Below are 12,046 nucleotides of genomic sequence, written 5' to 3'. Positions count from 1 at the left end.
GGTGTCCCTGACCTTGGTTGTCCGTGATCTAAGAAGAGTAAGGGGGGAGGTCCGGCTGCCACATTCTCTGGACCACTGGATGTCAGGCTGCAGCTCTGACCCCAGGCCCCTCCTCCTCCCTCTGCCAATAGGCAGACAGGCCAACATGGAGGAGAGGAAGGCTGCCCTCAAAACAGCCTCTGACTTCATCTCCAAGATGAGCTACCCCAAGCAGACCCAGGTGAGTCTGGAGGCAGGTAGGAGTGTGAGGGTGGGTCCAGTGTGGGGTGGGGTGGGGGTCTCCCCTTGATGTGGTCTGGGTATCTGAGGCTCCCTGAGGACCCTCGCTGGGCAGCCCCTGTCCTGGGGGTCCCAGCCCAGCCACATCCTGCTCTTCCGTGGCCCCTTCCAGGTCTCCATCCTTCCTGAGGGCGGCGAGACCCCGCTGTTCAAGCAGTTCTTCAAGAACTGGCGGGACCCAGACCAGACGGATGGCCCGGGCTTGACCTACCTCTCCAGCCACATCGCCAATGTGGAGAGGGTGCCCTTCGACGCCGCCACCCTGCACACTTCCACTGCCATGGCCGCCCAGCACGGCATGGATGATGATGGCACAGGCCAGAAACAGGTGGCTGCGGGCTGGGTGGGCATGTGCCGGCCCCTCCCTCCTTCCCTCCTAGGCACGTCTGGCCTGCGCAGGGCCTCCTGCTTCCTCCGGGACTGCTTCCCCCGGGACGTTTCACTGTGGAGTTTTCACTAGTTCTGGTGGATGAGATACTTTTGCCCTAATTTTTACAACCAACGTACTCTTAGCACCTCCTGTATGCCAGTCCCTGTGCCTAATGTCTCAGAACCCACCTGCCTGTGAGCAGTGCCTGGTCTGGGAGGGAGGTGACCGTCGCCACAGCTGATGGCTGGCACCTGTGTGGGCAGTAGAAGATGGGAGGCCAGCACAGGGATTATGGGGTCAGGGGAAGGACGGGGAGGGGAGGTGGTCTTTACAGAGATGAGGACACTTTGTTGGGTCTCAGGGTATGAGCAGGAATTTGCGGCCAGAGAGGAACAGTGGGACGTAAGGGCAGAGAGCTGTCCGGGAGCCTGGGGCGGAGGGCACCCACAGGGAGGCACCTTGAGGCCCACGCCCAAGGGTGTGGACTTAGTCCTGTCATTTGTGGGTACTAGTCAGGGCCTTTTTTCTTTCCTTAAAAGCAGAAATGTGACAGGCTCAGTTCTGTGCTTTCAAAACTCTCTGTGAAGATGGCTCAGAGGCAGGAAAATGAAGTCAGAGGCCCCGCGAAGAGATTATTATAATAGTTTAGGAAAGAGAAGGTGACCTTGACTGCAGGAAGGTCACAGGGAAGATAGAGCAGAGGGGGGTGGGGTCAGAGATGTGTCTGAGGTAGAATCTGCTTCCGGCACACATGGCTTCCATTCCACGTGATAGAAATAGCAGAAAGGTTCATTTTTGTTTAGTGTTGTTTGTGTCGGTGGTGCTATTATTTATTCATTCATTCATGACTTGAGTGGGCGGGGAGGGCACAGTGAACATGCTCAGGTAAGGCAGCGTGGAAAGAGTCCAGGCAGCCTGACTGTGTGGCGCTGGGTGAACTGAACCCCTTTGAGCTTCACTTTTTTCACCTGTAAAATGGGGTTTAATCCCTCTTCTTTATCACCTTCAAGAATTTTCAGGGTACAGAGAGATTCTGGGCTTCTGTTTCCTGGACTTAAAGGGGCTCAATGTCTGGACAGTACCACCAGGTGGCGCTGCAGGGCCTCGTGACCTCCTGGGAAAGCCCTGTCACCCGAGCTCCGAAAAGAGATCTGCCAGAAGGGATCATTCTGAGGTCACCCAGAGGTGGCCCTGCCTCTGGAGGTGATCTGTAAAGTCCAGACAATTCAGTAATGATACAGATACTGGTAATAGTGACAACGACAATAATAATTTTCATAATAAGAGTAGCTGCCACATACAGAGCTATCATTCCGTGTCAGGCTCTGTGCTAGATCTTGATGAACAAATTCCCTTGATCCTCACAACAATCTTTCAAGGTAGTGCTCTTATTAATCCCGCTTTTCAGATGAGAAAACGGAGGCTCATAGAGTTGACGCAAGTTGCCCCAGGTCACACAGCCTCTAAGGGGGTAGAGGCTGATTTGGATCTGGGTCGTAAGTTGATTTGGTGCCCTCAGCAGTGACTGGGTTATGCTCACTACAAGCACATTCTGTTAACCGCCATGCAAGGGCCGGGCCCCGTGCTGAGCCCTCCGAGGAGGAAGCGTGGGGTGGGGCAGGGGTCCAGTATAAGGATTCGGAGCAGCACGCCTGGCTGTGAGTCCTAGTGGCTCTGTGGTTGCGGTATTTAACTTCAGTCTGAGCCCAGGCAGAGACACCTGTGAAGAGCTTGTCCCACGGTGGCCCCACGGTGTGGTTTCCCAGCTGCCGGGGTTGGGGGAGGGGGTGCCGCCCCTGCTGAGCCCACCTTTGCTCTGGCAGATCTGGAGAATTGAAGGCTCCAACAAAGTGCCGGTGGACCCCGCCACGTATGGGCAGTTCTATGGAGGCGACAGCTACATCATCCTGTACAACTACCATCACGGCGGCCGCCAGGGACAGATCATCTATAACTGGTGAGGGTCTGGGGCTGCGTCCTGGGGGGTGGAGTGTGGGAGCACAAAGGGTGGGGGGCGGGGAAAGGGCTGGTGGCTGGATCTAAGCATATGCGGGCCTGAGATAGGGCAGCACTCCGCTGGGAAAGGCTCTTATCTCAGAAGAACTTGTAAACTATTCTTATAAAAACATTACATGGCCATTGCAAGAGATGTGGTGACTAGGGACGGAATAGGGAGAAACAGACCGACAGAGAATCTCTCCCACCATTGCACTCTGAGCTCTGTGCACACAGGTGTTTATCCTGCCGTGTGTTTTCTAATGAAAAGTATTTTTAATTCTTTAAAAGTAGATTAATACATTTATGTAATGCAGGAAATCAAAACGGAATAAAAAAGTATGTGTTTAGAAATTTTGTTGCCGCCCCTGCTCTCCAACCCGACCCCTCCGTGGGTATCCAGCTTTGTTAGTTTCTTGTATATCTATCCTTCCAGTAATTCCTTATGCCAGCCTCAGCAGATATGGCCCTGTATTCTTCATTCTCTCCCTTCCTCACACGGCAGGTGGCGTACGTTGTGTGTTGTCCCGCCCCTGCTTTTCTCACGTGTACTTCCTGGAGCTCCATCCGTGTCAGCCCACAGTGAGCTTCCTTGCTCTTTGTCATAGCTGCGTACTGTTCGACAGTGTGGCAGGACTGTGGTTTGTTTAACAGAGGCCCTGCTGGTGCATACTGGGATTGAGTCGTCTTTTGCTATCACGAGCGTCGCTGTGGTTGCCCTGCAGGGAATTCCTTGCCCTCTTGCGTGTGTCAGTTTGACTACCCGTAATCTGGAGATTTGTGGCTTTCTCAGGCCCGTGCCCAAAGACTCAGGACTCTGTGTGAACCCCAGTACTGAGTCTCACATCCTCTTCCAGGCAGGGTGCCCAGTCCACCCAGGATGAGGTTGCTGCATCTGCCATTCTGACTGCCCAGCTGGATGAGGAGCTGGGAGGTACCCCTGTCCAGGTGAGCCCAGTCCACTGCCCCTCTGGGTCACACTCTGGGCCTTGTCCGTCTGTCCACTCACCTGTCTGACTGTTTACTCCTCCATTCCTCCATCTGTCCTTCCATTCACTTAACCTTTATGAGGGCTCCTATGTACCTGGCACTGCGTCTGCAGCCGTGAACACACAGACTTGCCCTGATGGGGTTTCCTGTCTGGGGATGGAGAGGTGTCCAGCAGACATGCACACGTAAGGGTGCACAGTCACACAGCGGAGATCAGCTCCCTCGCTGTGACGTGCAGTGAGTAAAAATGCTGAGATGCCGTGGGAGAGAAGCAGGAGAGGCAGCATGGTGGAACCGGGTCCTGTACTTGGAGTGGGCGGGGCTCTGCATTCAGACCCAAGGTTGGTGCCCTCGTTGTGATAGTGGTGTCCTCTGGATGCCGGGCACTCAGTGGGGTAGTGGCCGTCTTAGCTCATTTGATGCCAACGACAGCCTTGGGGGTAGCATTCTTGGCCCCATTTTACAGAGGAAGAACCCGAGAGGTTGAGGCGCATGCCTGAATTCTCATCATCAGGGTGGCGTGGGGATCTGAGCTCTAACCCAGCAGTAGTGGGTCGTACAGGGAAGTGACCACAGTGCCCCCAACACATGTGAGAGTTTCTTCTAGATTTAGCTCGCAGGGCCACAGCTGGGATCTGGGTGGGCACACGGGCAGGAGCAGATGGGATATATCTTGGCTCACACCTGCAGCCTGCATCTGGGATGCACTGGCTGTGTGCCGAGGGGTCTGTCCAGATCTGGAAGGTTCTGTTCTCACCACCCCACTGGCTTTCGTGCCTGGAGCTGACATCACCGTCTTGGAAGCATGTCCACACACAGTCCCTGTGCTTCCATTTAAGGGAATGTTTGCAAACATGGGCTCTCTTGCTTCTTGGACTAGACTCAGGGTCAGCCAAGGCAGGTCCTCCTGGGAGGGGAGAGCGACCGAGGGACCTCAGGTCATAGCGGCATCTCCAGTTTCCTGGAACTCCCCCTTCCCTGCCCATGCCTGTGTGCTATAGGGTCAGCTCCACACACACCACACACCACACACACACACACCACACACCACACACACACACACCACACACCACACACCACACACACACACACACCGTGATAGGGTCAGCTCCACACACACCACACACACACACACACACACCACACACACACCACACACCACACCACACACACACCACACACCACACACACACACACACACACTGTGATAGGGTCAGTTCCACACACACACACCACACACCACACACACACACACACACACACACACACTGTGATAGGGTCAGTTCCACACACACACACACACACACACACCACACACACACACACACACACACACACACACCGTGATAGGGTCAGCTCCACACCACACACACACACACCACACACACACTGTGATAGGGTCAGCTCCACACCACACACACACACACACACACACACACCACACACACACACACACACACACACCCGTCCCGTGATAGGGTCAGCTCCACACACACCCTGTGCATTGTCGGGTCAGCTCCACACCACCCACACACACACACACACACACACACACACACCCCGTGATAGGGTCAGCTCCACACCACACACACACCACACACCACACACACACACACACACACCCGTGATAGGGTCAGCTCCACACACACCCTGTGCACTGTCGGGTCAGCTACACACACACACACGCACACACACACACACACACACACACACACCCCGTGATGTGTGTGGCCTCATCTGGGGGGGAGGTTGGCCTGGGCCATGCTGGCCAGGGAGGGGGGGTGAGCTGAGTGCTGCACAGAAGGACTGATACCCCCCCTTCCCTGACTTGCTCTCCTGTCTTCCTGCCAGAGCCGTGTGGTCCAAGGCAAGGAGCCCGCCCACCTGATGAGCCTGTTTGGCGGGAAGCCCATGATCATCTATAAGGGTGGCACCTCCCGTGAGGGTGGGCAGACAGCCCCTGCCAGTACCCGCCTCTTCCAGGTCCGGGCCAGCAGCTCTGGGGCCACCCGAGCCGTTGAGGTAACTAACGCCCCCCTGTGGACCCTGGGAGGGTGTGGCCTCCCTGTGCCTCTCAGGCTTGATGGGCAGATCTCTGGACACAGGATTGGGTGGGGCTGGGCGAGGGGTTAAGAGCAGCTTTTTGTACCTTCCTGCCCTGGCAGCGGGACTATATGTCTTAGACTGCCCCTTGTCTCAAGGATGCCCAGTGCCCCTTGCACATCTTCCATAACAAGGAGCTCACTACTCACAGGTAGTTCATTCTTCACAATCTGGACACTGCTCCTGATTGCATGTCAGTTGGCTACTATTCCCATCATGGTGGAAGGTGCACACCTGAACATAATCCTGTAGGACAGTCTGAGCAGCTTGAAGGAGAAAGAGAATATCACCTCCTTTATTCTGGCACTCAACTTCTGTTACTACAGCCCAGAATTCTAGAATCGCCTTGGCTAGCCACAGGACATTAGTGACTCATGAAAGTGAGCTAAGCCCCTCAGTGTCCAAAATCTGTGCCCTCCTCTGGGATGGGGTGTGTTCATCTAAGTCCCCACCTCAGCTGGTCCTACTGCCATGTCTCCTGGGCTGTGAGAAGGGGGCTGAGGGCATTGTCTGGTGTCCTGTTAACCGAGCGCTCTCCTCCCAGATAATGCCTAAGGCTGGTGCACTGAACTCCAACGATGCCTTTGTCCTGAAAACCCCCTCAGCCGCCTACCTGTGGGTGGGTACAGGAGCCAGCGAGGCGGAGAAGACCGGGGCCCAGGAGCTGCTCAGGGTGCTGCGGGCCCAATCTGTGCAGGTGGCAGAAGGCAGCGAGCCAGGTAGGAGCGAGGGGCAGGGGAGCCTGCTGCTCTCCGTGGATGGTAGTGTTAGGGTTCCCTGCTTTCCTTCTCTTTGGGAGCTCTGTATCCTCACTGCTCCTCAGTGCCTGTCTCCTAAAGTGTGAGAAATAAAAGCAGGTTGAATGAACATGAGGGCTCTGGTGAGTGAGAGAGAGGCCTGCAGGAGTTAGAGAAAGAGCTCAGTGTGGGCTGGGGCGGTCAGGGAAGGCTGCTGGAGGAGGTGGTCATTTGGCAGGAAGCCTTGAACGACCGTAGGCAGGAGTCACAGCCTCACAGGGGCCGCGGTCTCTCCTCATCTTTCGACTCTCAGTGCACAGAAGTGCCACAGGCCTCCTCCGTTTCCAGAACGTGGGTCAGGAACATCTTCCTCATGCCAGCCCTCAGTCTCTCTGCTCTTATTTAAGCCCAGTCCCTCCTCTAGGTGCACAATAGACCCGGGGAAGAGCAGCATGTCCAGGGGTACCTTCTGAGAGGATGAACATGCTCTTTATCTGCTGGGTCCAGCTTGGTGGCCAGTAGGCATATGTGGCCAGGGAGCACTTGAAATGTCACTGATGGGAATTAGTGAGAATGAGGAACTGATTTTTTCATTGTACTTAATTTTGATGAATTTCAAATTTAAACAGTCACATGTGGCCTTAGCTGGGTTGCTCAGCGGTTAGAGCATCATTCCGACGTGATGAGATTGCAGGTTCAATCCCTGGTCAGGGCACATAGAAGAATCTCTCTCCCTTCCTCTCTCTCTGAAATCAATAATTACATTTTAAAAACGTTAAGAAAGTGAAGGGTGGCATGTGGACAGAGCAGGCCTCGTGGAAAGGACAGGGGGATTGGAGTCTGGAAATGTCTGCGCCCTGGCTTTACCGCTCGGGTACTAGCTGTGCGGTGTTGGGTGCGTTGGTGAAACTCTCTGGGCCCCAGTGAGCTCGTTTGCTGAGTGGGATGATTGTCCCCATCCTGCAGTTTTGTCGTCAGGCTGTGTGTCTGCTGCCAAGCCCACTCTCCTGGGCCCCGTTTCATCACCCCTGACTCTCAGGCCCTCCCTGGACTCTCAGGCCCTCCCTGGCCACTGGGATGTTAAGGTGGAGGGCGGGGATCAACAGCGCTGTGTGCTCCAGGGCGGGGCTGTCCCAGCGTCGGATGGGAGGTGCTAAGCAAGCTGGGCTGTCAGTCATGCGTGGTCTCCCTCACAGACAGCTTCTGGGAGGCCCTGGGCGGGAAGGCCGCCTACCGCACGTCCCCACGGCTGAAGGACAAGAAGATGGACGCCCACCCTCCGCGCCTCTTTGCCTGCTCCAACAAGATCGGACGTTTTGTGGTGAGGCCCTGCTTTCCCTTGGGGAGGCATGCTCCAGGGAGCGGGGGACCCAGGGCTGCAGGGGCCCAGGGCGGCATGGGCCTGGGAGGCAGGGGCAGGGAGAAGCAGATCTGATGGCACAGCACAGAGGAAGGAGCCCCCTGCTGGCCAGAGCTGGCTCTGCTACTTCGTAGTGGGGAGTCTTCTCCTGGAGGGAAGAGGGTTGGCCGTGTGCTTTCATTAACCTCTTCTGTTCCTTCCCAGATCGAAGAGGTCCCTGGCGAGCTCATGCAGGAAGACCTGGCCACTGATGATGTCATGCTCCTGGACACCTGGGACCAGGTAAGTGAAGGACAGACGGTGAACGCCCACTGGGCCCGAGGTAGTGGGAGGACGGACTTCCAGCTCCTCGCTGACTGACAGACTTAAAAGAGGCAGTGCCAGTTGTTGCTGGAAAAGTTCATGAACTGCTGTAAGCCACTGCCTCTTTCTGAGCCTTTATTTCCTCATCCGCACAATGGGCGTGGCGGTACCAACCTTGCATACTCCAACAGGGTGAGGTGCCCATAAGATCCCCTTGCAAACCACAGAGCACCATGTAAATGCAAATCAGATGACCAGCCTTCTTTCTTCCTCAAAACCGTCAGGGAGTGTGGACTCTTCCTTTAAAAATGTTGGTCAGGGAAGTTGAGCCGGCGGCCTGTCACATGCAAACAAACTGTCCAGGGTCACGGGGAGGTTTGACGTGCATCTCCTTGTGCTTTAAAGGGCTTTGGGGTCCCTCTGCTTCACCTCCTAGGGAAGGCCATCGTATAGGACTTGGCAGGGGGAATGCCATGCATGCTTTCAGCCAGTACAGGGGAGGGCAAACGGCACTTTACAGTTGTCGGGATGGAAAAAAGCACGTGGTTAAAAAGCAGCTGAATCGATTTTTTTTGGTGATGGTTCCAGTAGCTTTATTAGCTCTGTGTTTTGTGTACTCACAACTATCAACTTACTTTTGCCCACCCTCTGAGCACCTGCTTTGTGGCAGACGCTCTTCTAGATGCCAGGGATAGAGCAATACATCAGGAGGACATTTCTCTGCCCCCCTCCCCCCTCAGGGCTTCTGTTCTCGGGGAGGCGGCCGGCGGTAATCCCGGCTCACAGGTTGGCCTTTCCCAGAGCTGTCAGGGTTATAGATAGCAGCTAGGCAGGCACAAGACACCCACCCCCTCAGGGCCACTTCTCAGGATCCCCAGTTGGAAGAGCAGCACCGAACTATTTGCAGCTTGAGCCATTCAGCCGCTGTCACCGACTGCTCTCCTGGCGACATAATCCGTGTGTGTGTTTACTCATTCACACAGCCAACTTTTATGAAGTGTCTTCCAGGCAGAGCGCTGCAGTGCTGGGAAACCCGTGATCAAAACAGACACACTCTCTGCCAGGGAGGGGCCCGTGTCGTGGGGAACCCGTGTGAATAAGAGCAATAAAATGGCGTTTTATTGTCTAACCCTGTTTTATCCATGTCAGGGGCTCTTTACAGTATTTTACATATACATAGAAATAGATGACCCATAAAAAGCAGCTGAATGGATTTTTTTTTTTTTTTTTTTTTTTTGTGTCACAAAACTTGTAAGAAGACTCAAAATGGTGTTCGTGGTAGTGATGTGTTTTTCTCTCCCAGCTTTAGGCCCGTGTTGGCCCAGACACCCAGAGTCTGGCGCATAGCGACTGCTTCTCAGTGAATGTTTGTCGGGTGAATAAAGCTGGGAGCATGTGACTGGCCACTCACTTGTTGAACAGATCAATGCCTGTAAAGGGATAATCCATGAACTTAGACAGGGGTCTCAAACTCAGGGCACCTGGTTGGCAGTGTTCATGAGTGAAGCAGGCTGGGATGGGGAGACATGAAGGAGTGGTGGGGTCTGAGGCAAACTGGCACTTCCCAGCTCAGGGGGCCTCTGCCCAGCTTCATCCAGCTGAGGGTGAAGGCTCATGGTTGCCAGATCCTCCGGGTTTCTCAGAGAAGTTGGAAACCTAGATTTAACGTAATTGGCTGACAACTAAATTAGCCTAGAAAGATTGCAGACCAACAGAGGGTGGTGAGTGGGCAAACAAAGCACGCTTGTAGATCGCTGGTTTGCAGCATCTGTTCCAAATCTTCCCAGCCATCTGTGGGCTCTGTCAGCGGAGGGCTTGCCCAGGCCCGTGCCTGGAACCCGCCGGACTCCTCCTCAGGGAGTGGGGCCAGCACTCCTCACGCACTTTTTTTCCCCCTCATACCTCCAGGTCTTTGTCTGGGTTGGAAAGGATTCTCAAGAAGAGGAAAAGACAGAAGCCTTGACCTCTGGTGAGGACCCAAGTCGGCCTGCGGGTCTGTCTCGTGGGGCGGGGTGGGGGCAGCTTCCTTAGAGTCTGGGAGGTCAGGACAGCGGGGTGGGGACTTCCTCATTCACGGCCAGTCCCTCATGATCCCTGCCGCTGGGGTGGTGAGGGAAGAGCTTAGTTCCTTCAGAAAGCCTTAGGTCACGCCAGGAACGGGAAGGGGCAGCTAGCAGGTGTGTCTGGTTCCCAGAATGCCCCAGGGCTGCACTCGTCAGGGTTTAGGTGATGGGAAGCAGACCCCTGGGAGCCGAATGGACCTGATTTGGGAGCTGGGAACCCCAAAGCTGGTTCTTAATATCTCCCAATAGGGGACAGTGAGCGAAAAATGATAGAGCTTTGTGAGGCAGAAGCTTAAACTGTTACCCCGTCCCTTCCTGTGTTCCTGGGCGGGGCAGGGGAAGAGTCATGTGAGAATCATTGCCCTGAAGGGATCGTGGTGCCCAGTGCCGAGGCTGGGCATTAGGGACTGTAGGACCGGAATCCACCGCGGGCGGCTCGTGCTCAGAACTGCCTCTCCCCAGCGAGGGAGGCACTAAGTTCCCGGGTTCCTTCCCCCTGTGTGCCTGCAGCGAAGCGGTATATCGAGACGGACCCAGCCAATCGCGATAGGCGGACCCCCATCACCGTGGTCAAGCAAGGCTCTGAGCCTCCCTCTTTCATGGGCTGGTTCCTCGGCTGGGATGACAGCTACTGGTCTGTGGACCCCTTGGACAGGGCCCTGGCTGAGCTGGCTGCCTGAGGAAGGGCGGGCCCCACCCCTGTCACTGGTCAGTGCCTTCCAGAACTGTTCATTCCTCAAAGAGACCTTATAGCCAGGCCACTCTGATGTGTGTGTGTGTGTTGTTGTTGTTTTTTTACGGTAGCCAAAAACAGCCCTGCAAAAAATCAGGGTCCTATCAAAATTGTCTCAAGTATCTGTAATTTTGGGAATCAAATTCAATAAAAGCTTTTCTGAAGTGTGCTAGCCTGCTGTGGCTCCGTGTGACCTGGTAGTGATTCTGCGGGTGCCTGCGTGCAGCCAGGGGCTTCGCTCACCCCGTGTGTTAACCGGGTCCTTCCAGAAGCAGGTGCTCGGATGAGATGAACGGTGCACAGATTGCACTAGGGAACTACCTGTGTGGATTGCACTAGGGAACTACCTGTGTGGAAGGAACCGGCGGGACCCGGGGGCAGAGTGGGGGGTGGGGTGCCATCAGACCCAGATGGCAGTTGGACTCCAAGTAAAGGAGAGGGAGACGAGCCCAGGTGGAGGCCTCTTACACGGCCAGGCAGCCCAGGAAGGTTCGGCAAAGCTTCTGGAAAATAGAGCTGAAGTAAAAAAAAAAATTTTTTTATGGTATGGTCCCATTCTGGTTATTTTTTTGTGTATGGTTAACTATACATAACACAATATAAATCATTGTGATCACTTTAAGTGCACAATTCAGTGGCATTAATTACATTTACAAAGTGTGTAGCCACCCCCAAATCTTAGCCATCCTCAAATCTTTTTCATAATCCCCAACATAAAATCTGTGTCCATTAAACCGTCATTTCTCCTCGCCAGCTGCCCACCCCATCCCCCCAGCCCGTTAACCTGTATTTGATTTCATGTCTTTCTGAATCTGCCTTCTCTCTAGGTGCCTCGTATAAGCGGAGTCATACACGGTGTCCGGCTTATTCCACTTAGCATGTTTTTAAAATTCACACATTTTGTAGCATATGTAACATTTTCATTTTTTTGTGTGATATTCCATTGAATATCTATGGGTATGCCCCTCCTTCCAAAAGATCACCTCAGCCCCTGGTCAGTAAACCGGGGCTCGCGAGCCACACATGGCTCTTTGGCCCCTTGAGTATGGCTCTTCCACAAAATACCACGTGCGGGCGCTACCTCGATAAGGAATGTACCTACCTATATAGTTT

General features: G+C 54.5%; 1 protein-coding gene across 2 annotated transcripts in view; it reads left to right on the top strand.

Moving 5' to 3' along the window:
- Nucleotides 1-11,102, top strand: part of GSN (gelsolin) — a 60,385-nt gene extending 49,283 nt beyond the window's left edge. For both annotated transcript variants that reach the window (XM_066367280.1, XM_066367279.1), the window contains 10 exons: nucleotides 132-220; nucleotides 392-607; nucleotides 2,473-2,606; nucleotides 3,502-3,592; nucleotides 5,486-5,656; nucleotides 6,282-6,456; nucleotides 7,671-7,795; nucleotides 8,039-8,116; nucleotides 10,046-10,106; nucleotides 10,711-11,102. In XM_066367280.1, coding sequence (XP_066223377.1) covers nucleotides 132-220; nucleotides 392-607; nucleotides 2,473-2,606; nucleotides 3,502-3,592; nucleotides 5,486-5,656; nucleotides 6,282-6,456; nucleotides 7,671-7,795; nucleotides 8,039-8,116; nucleotides 10,046-10,106; nucleotides 10,711-10,880 — 1,310 coding nt within the window. In that variant the 3' untranslated portion in view covers nucleotides 10,881-11,102. The remainder of the gene's footprint in view (nucleotides 1-131; nucleotides 221-391; nucleotides 608-2,472; nucleotides 2,607-3,501; nucleotides 3,593-5,485; nucleotides 5,657-6,281; nucleotides 6,457-7,670; nucleotides 7,796-8,038; nucleotides 8,117-10,045; nucleotides 10,107-10,710) is intronic.
- The last annotated feature ends 944 nt before the right edge of the window (nucleotides 11,103-12,046 follow it).

Source organism: Saccopteryx leptura, chromosome 2, assembly GCF_036850995.1.
Source record: "Saccopteryx leptura isolate mSacLep1 chromosome 2, mSacLep1_pri_phased_curated, whole genome shotgun sequence".
In the NCBI taxonomy this organism is placed as follows: Eukaryota; Metazoa; Chordata; class Mammalia; order Chiroptera; family Emballonuridae; genus Saccopteryx; species Saccopteryx leptura.
This window is presented reverse-complemented; position numbering and strand designations above follow the sequence as displayed.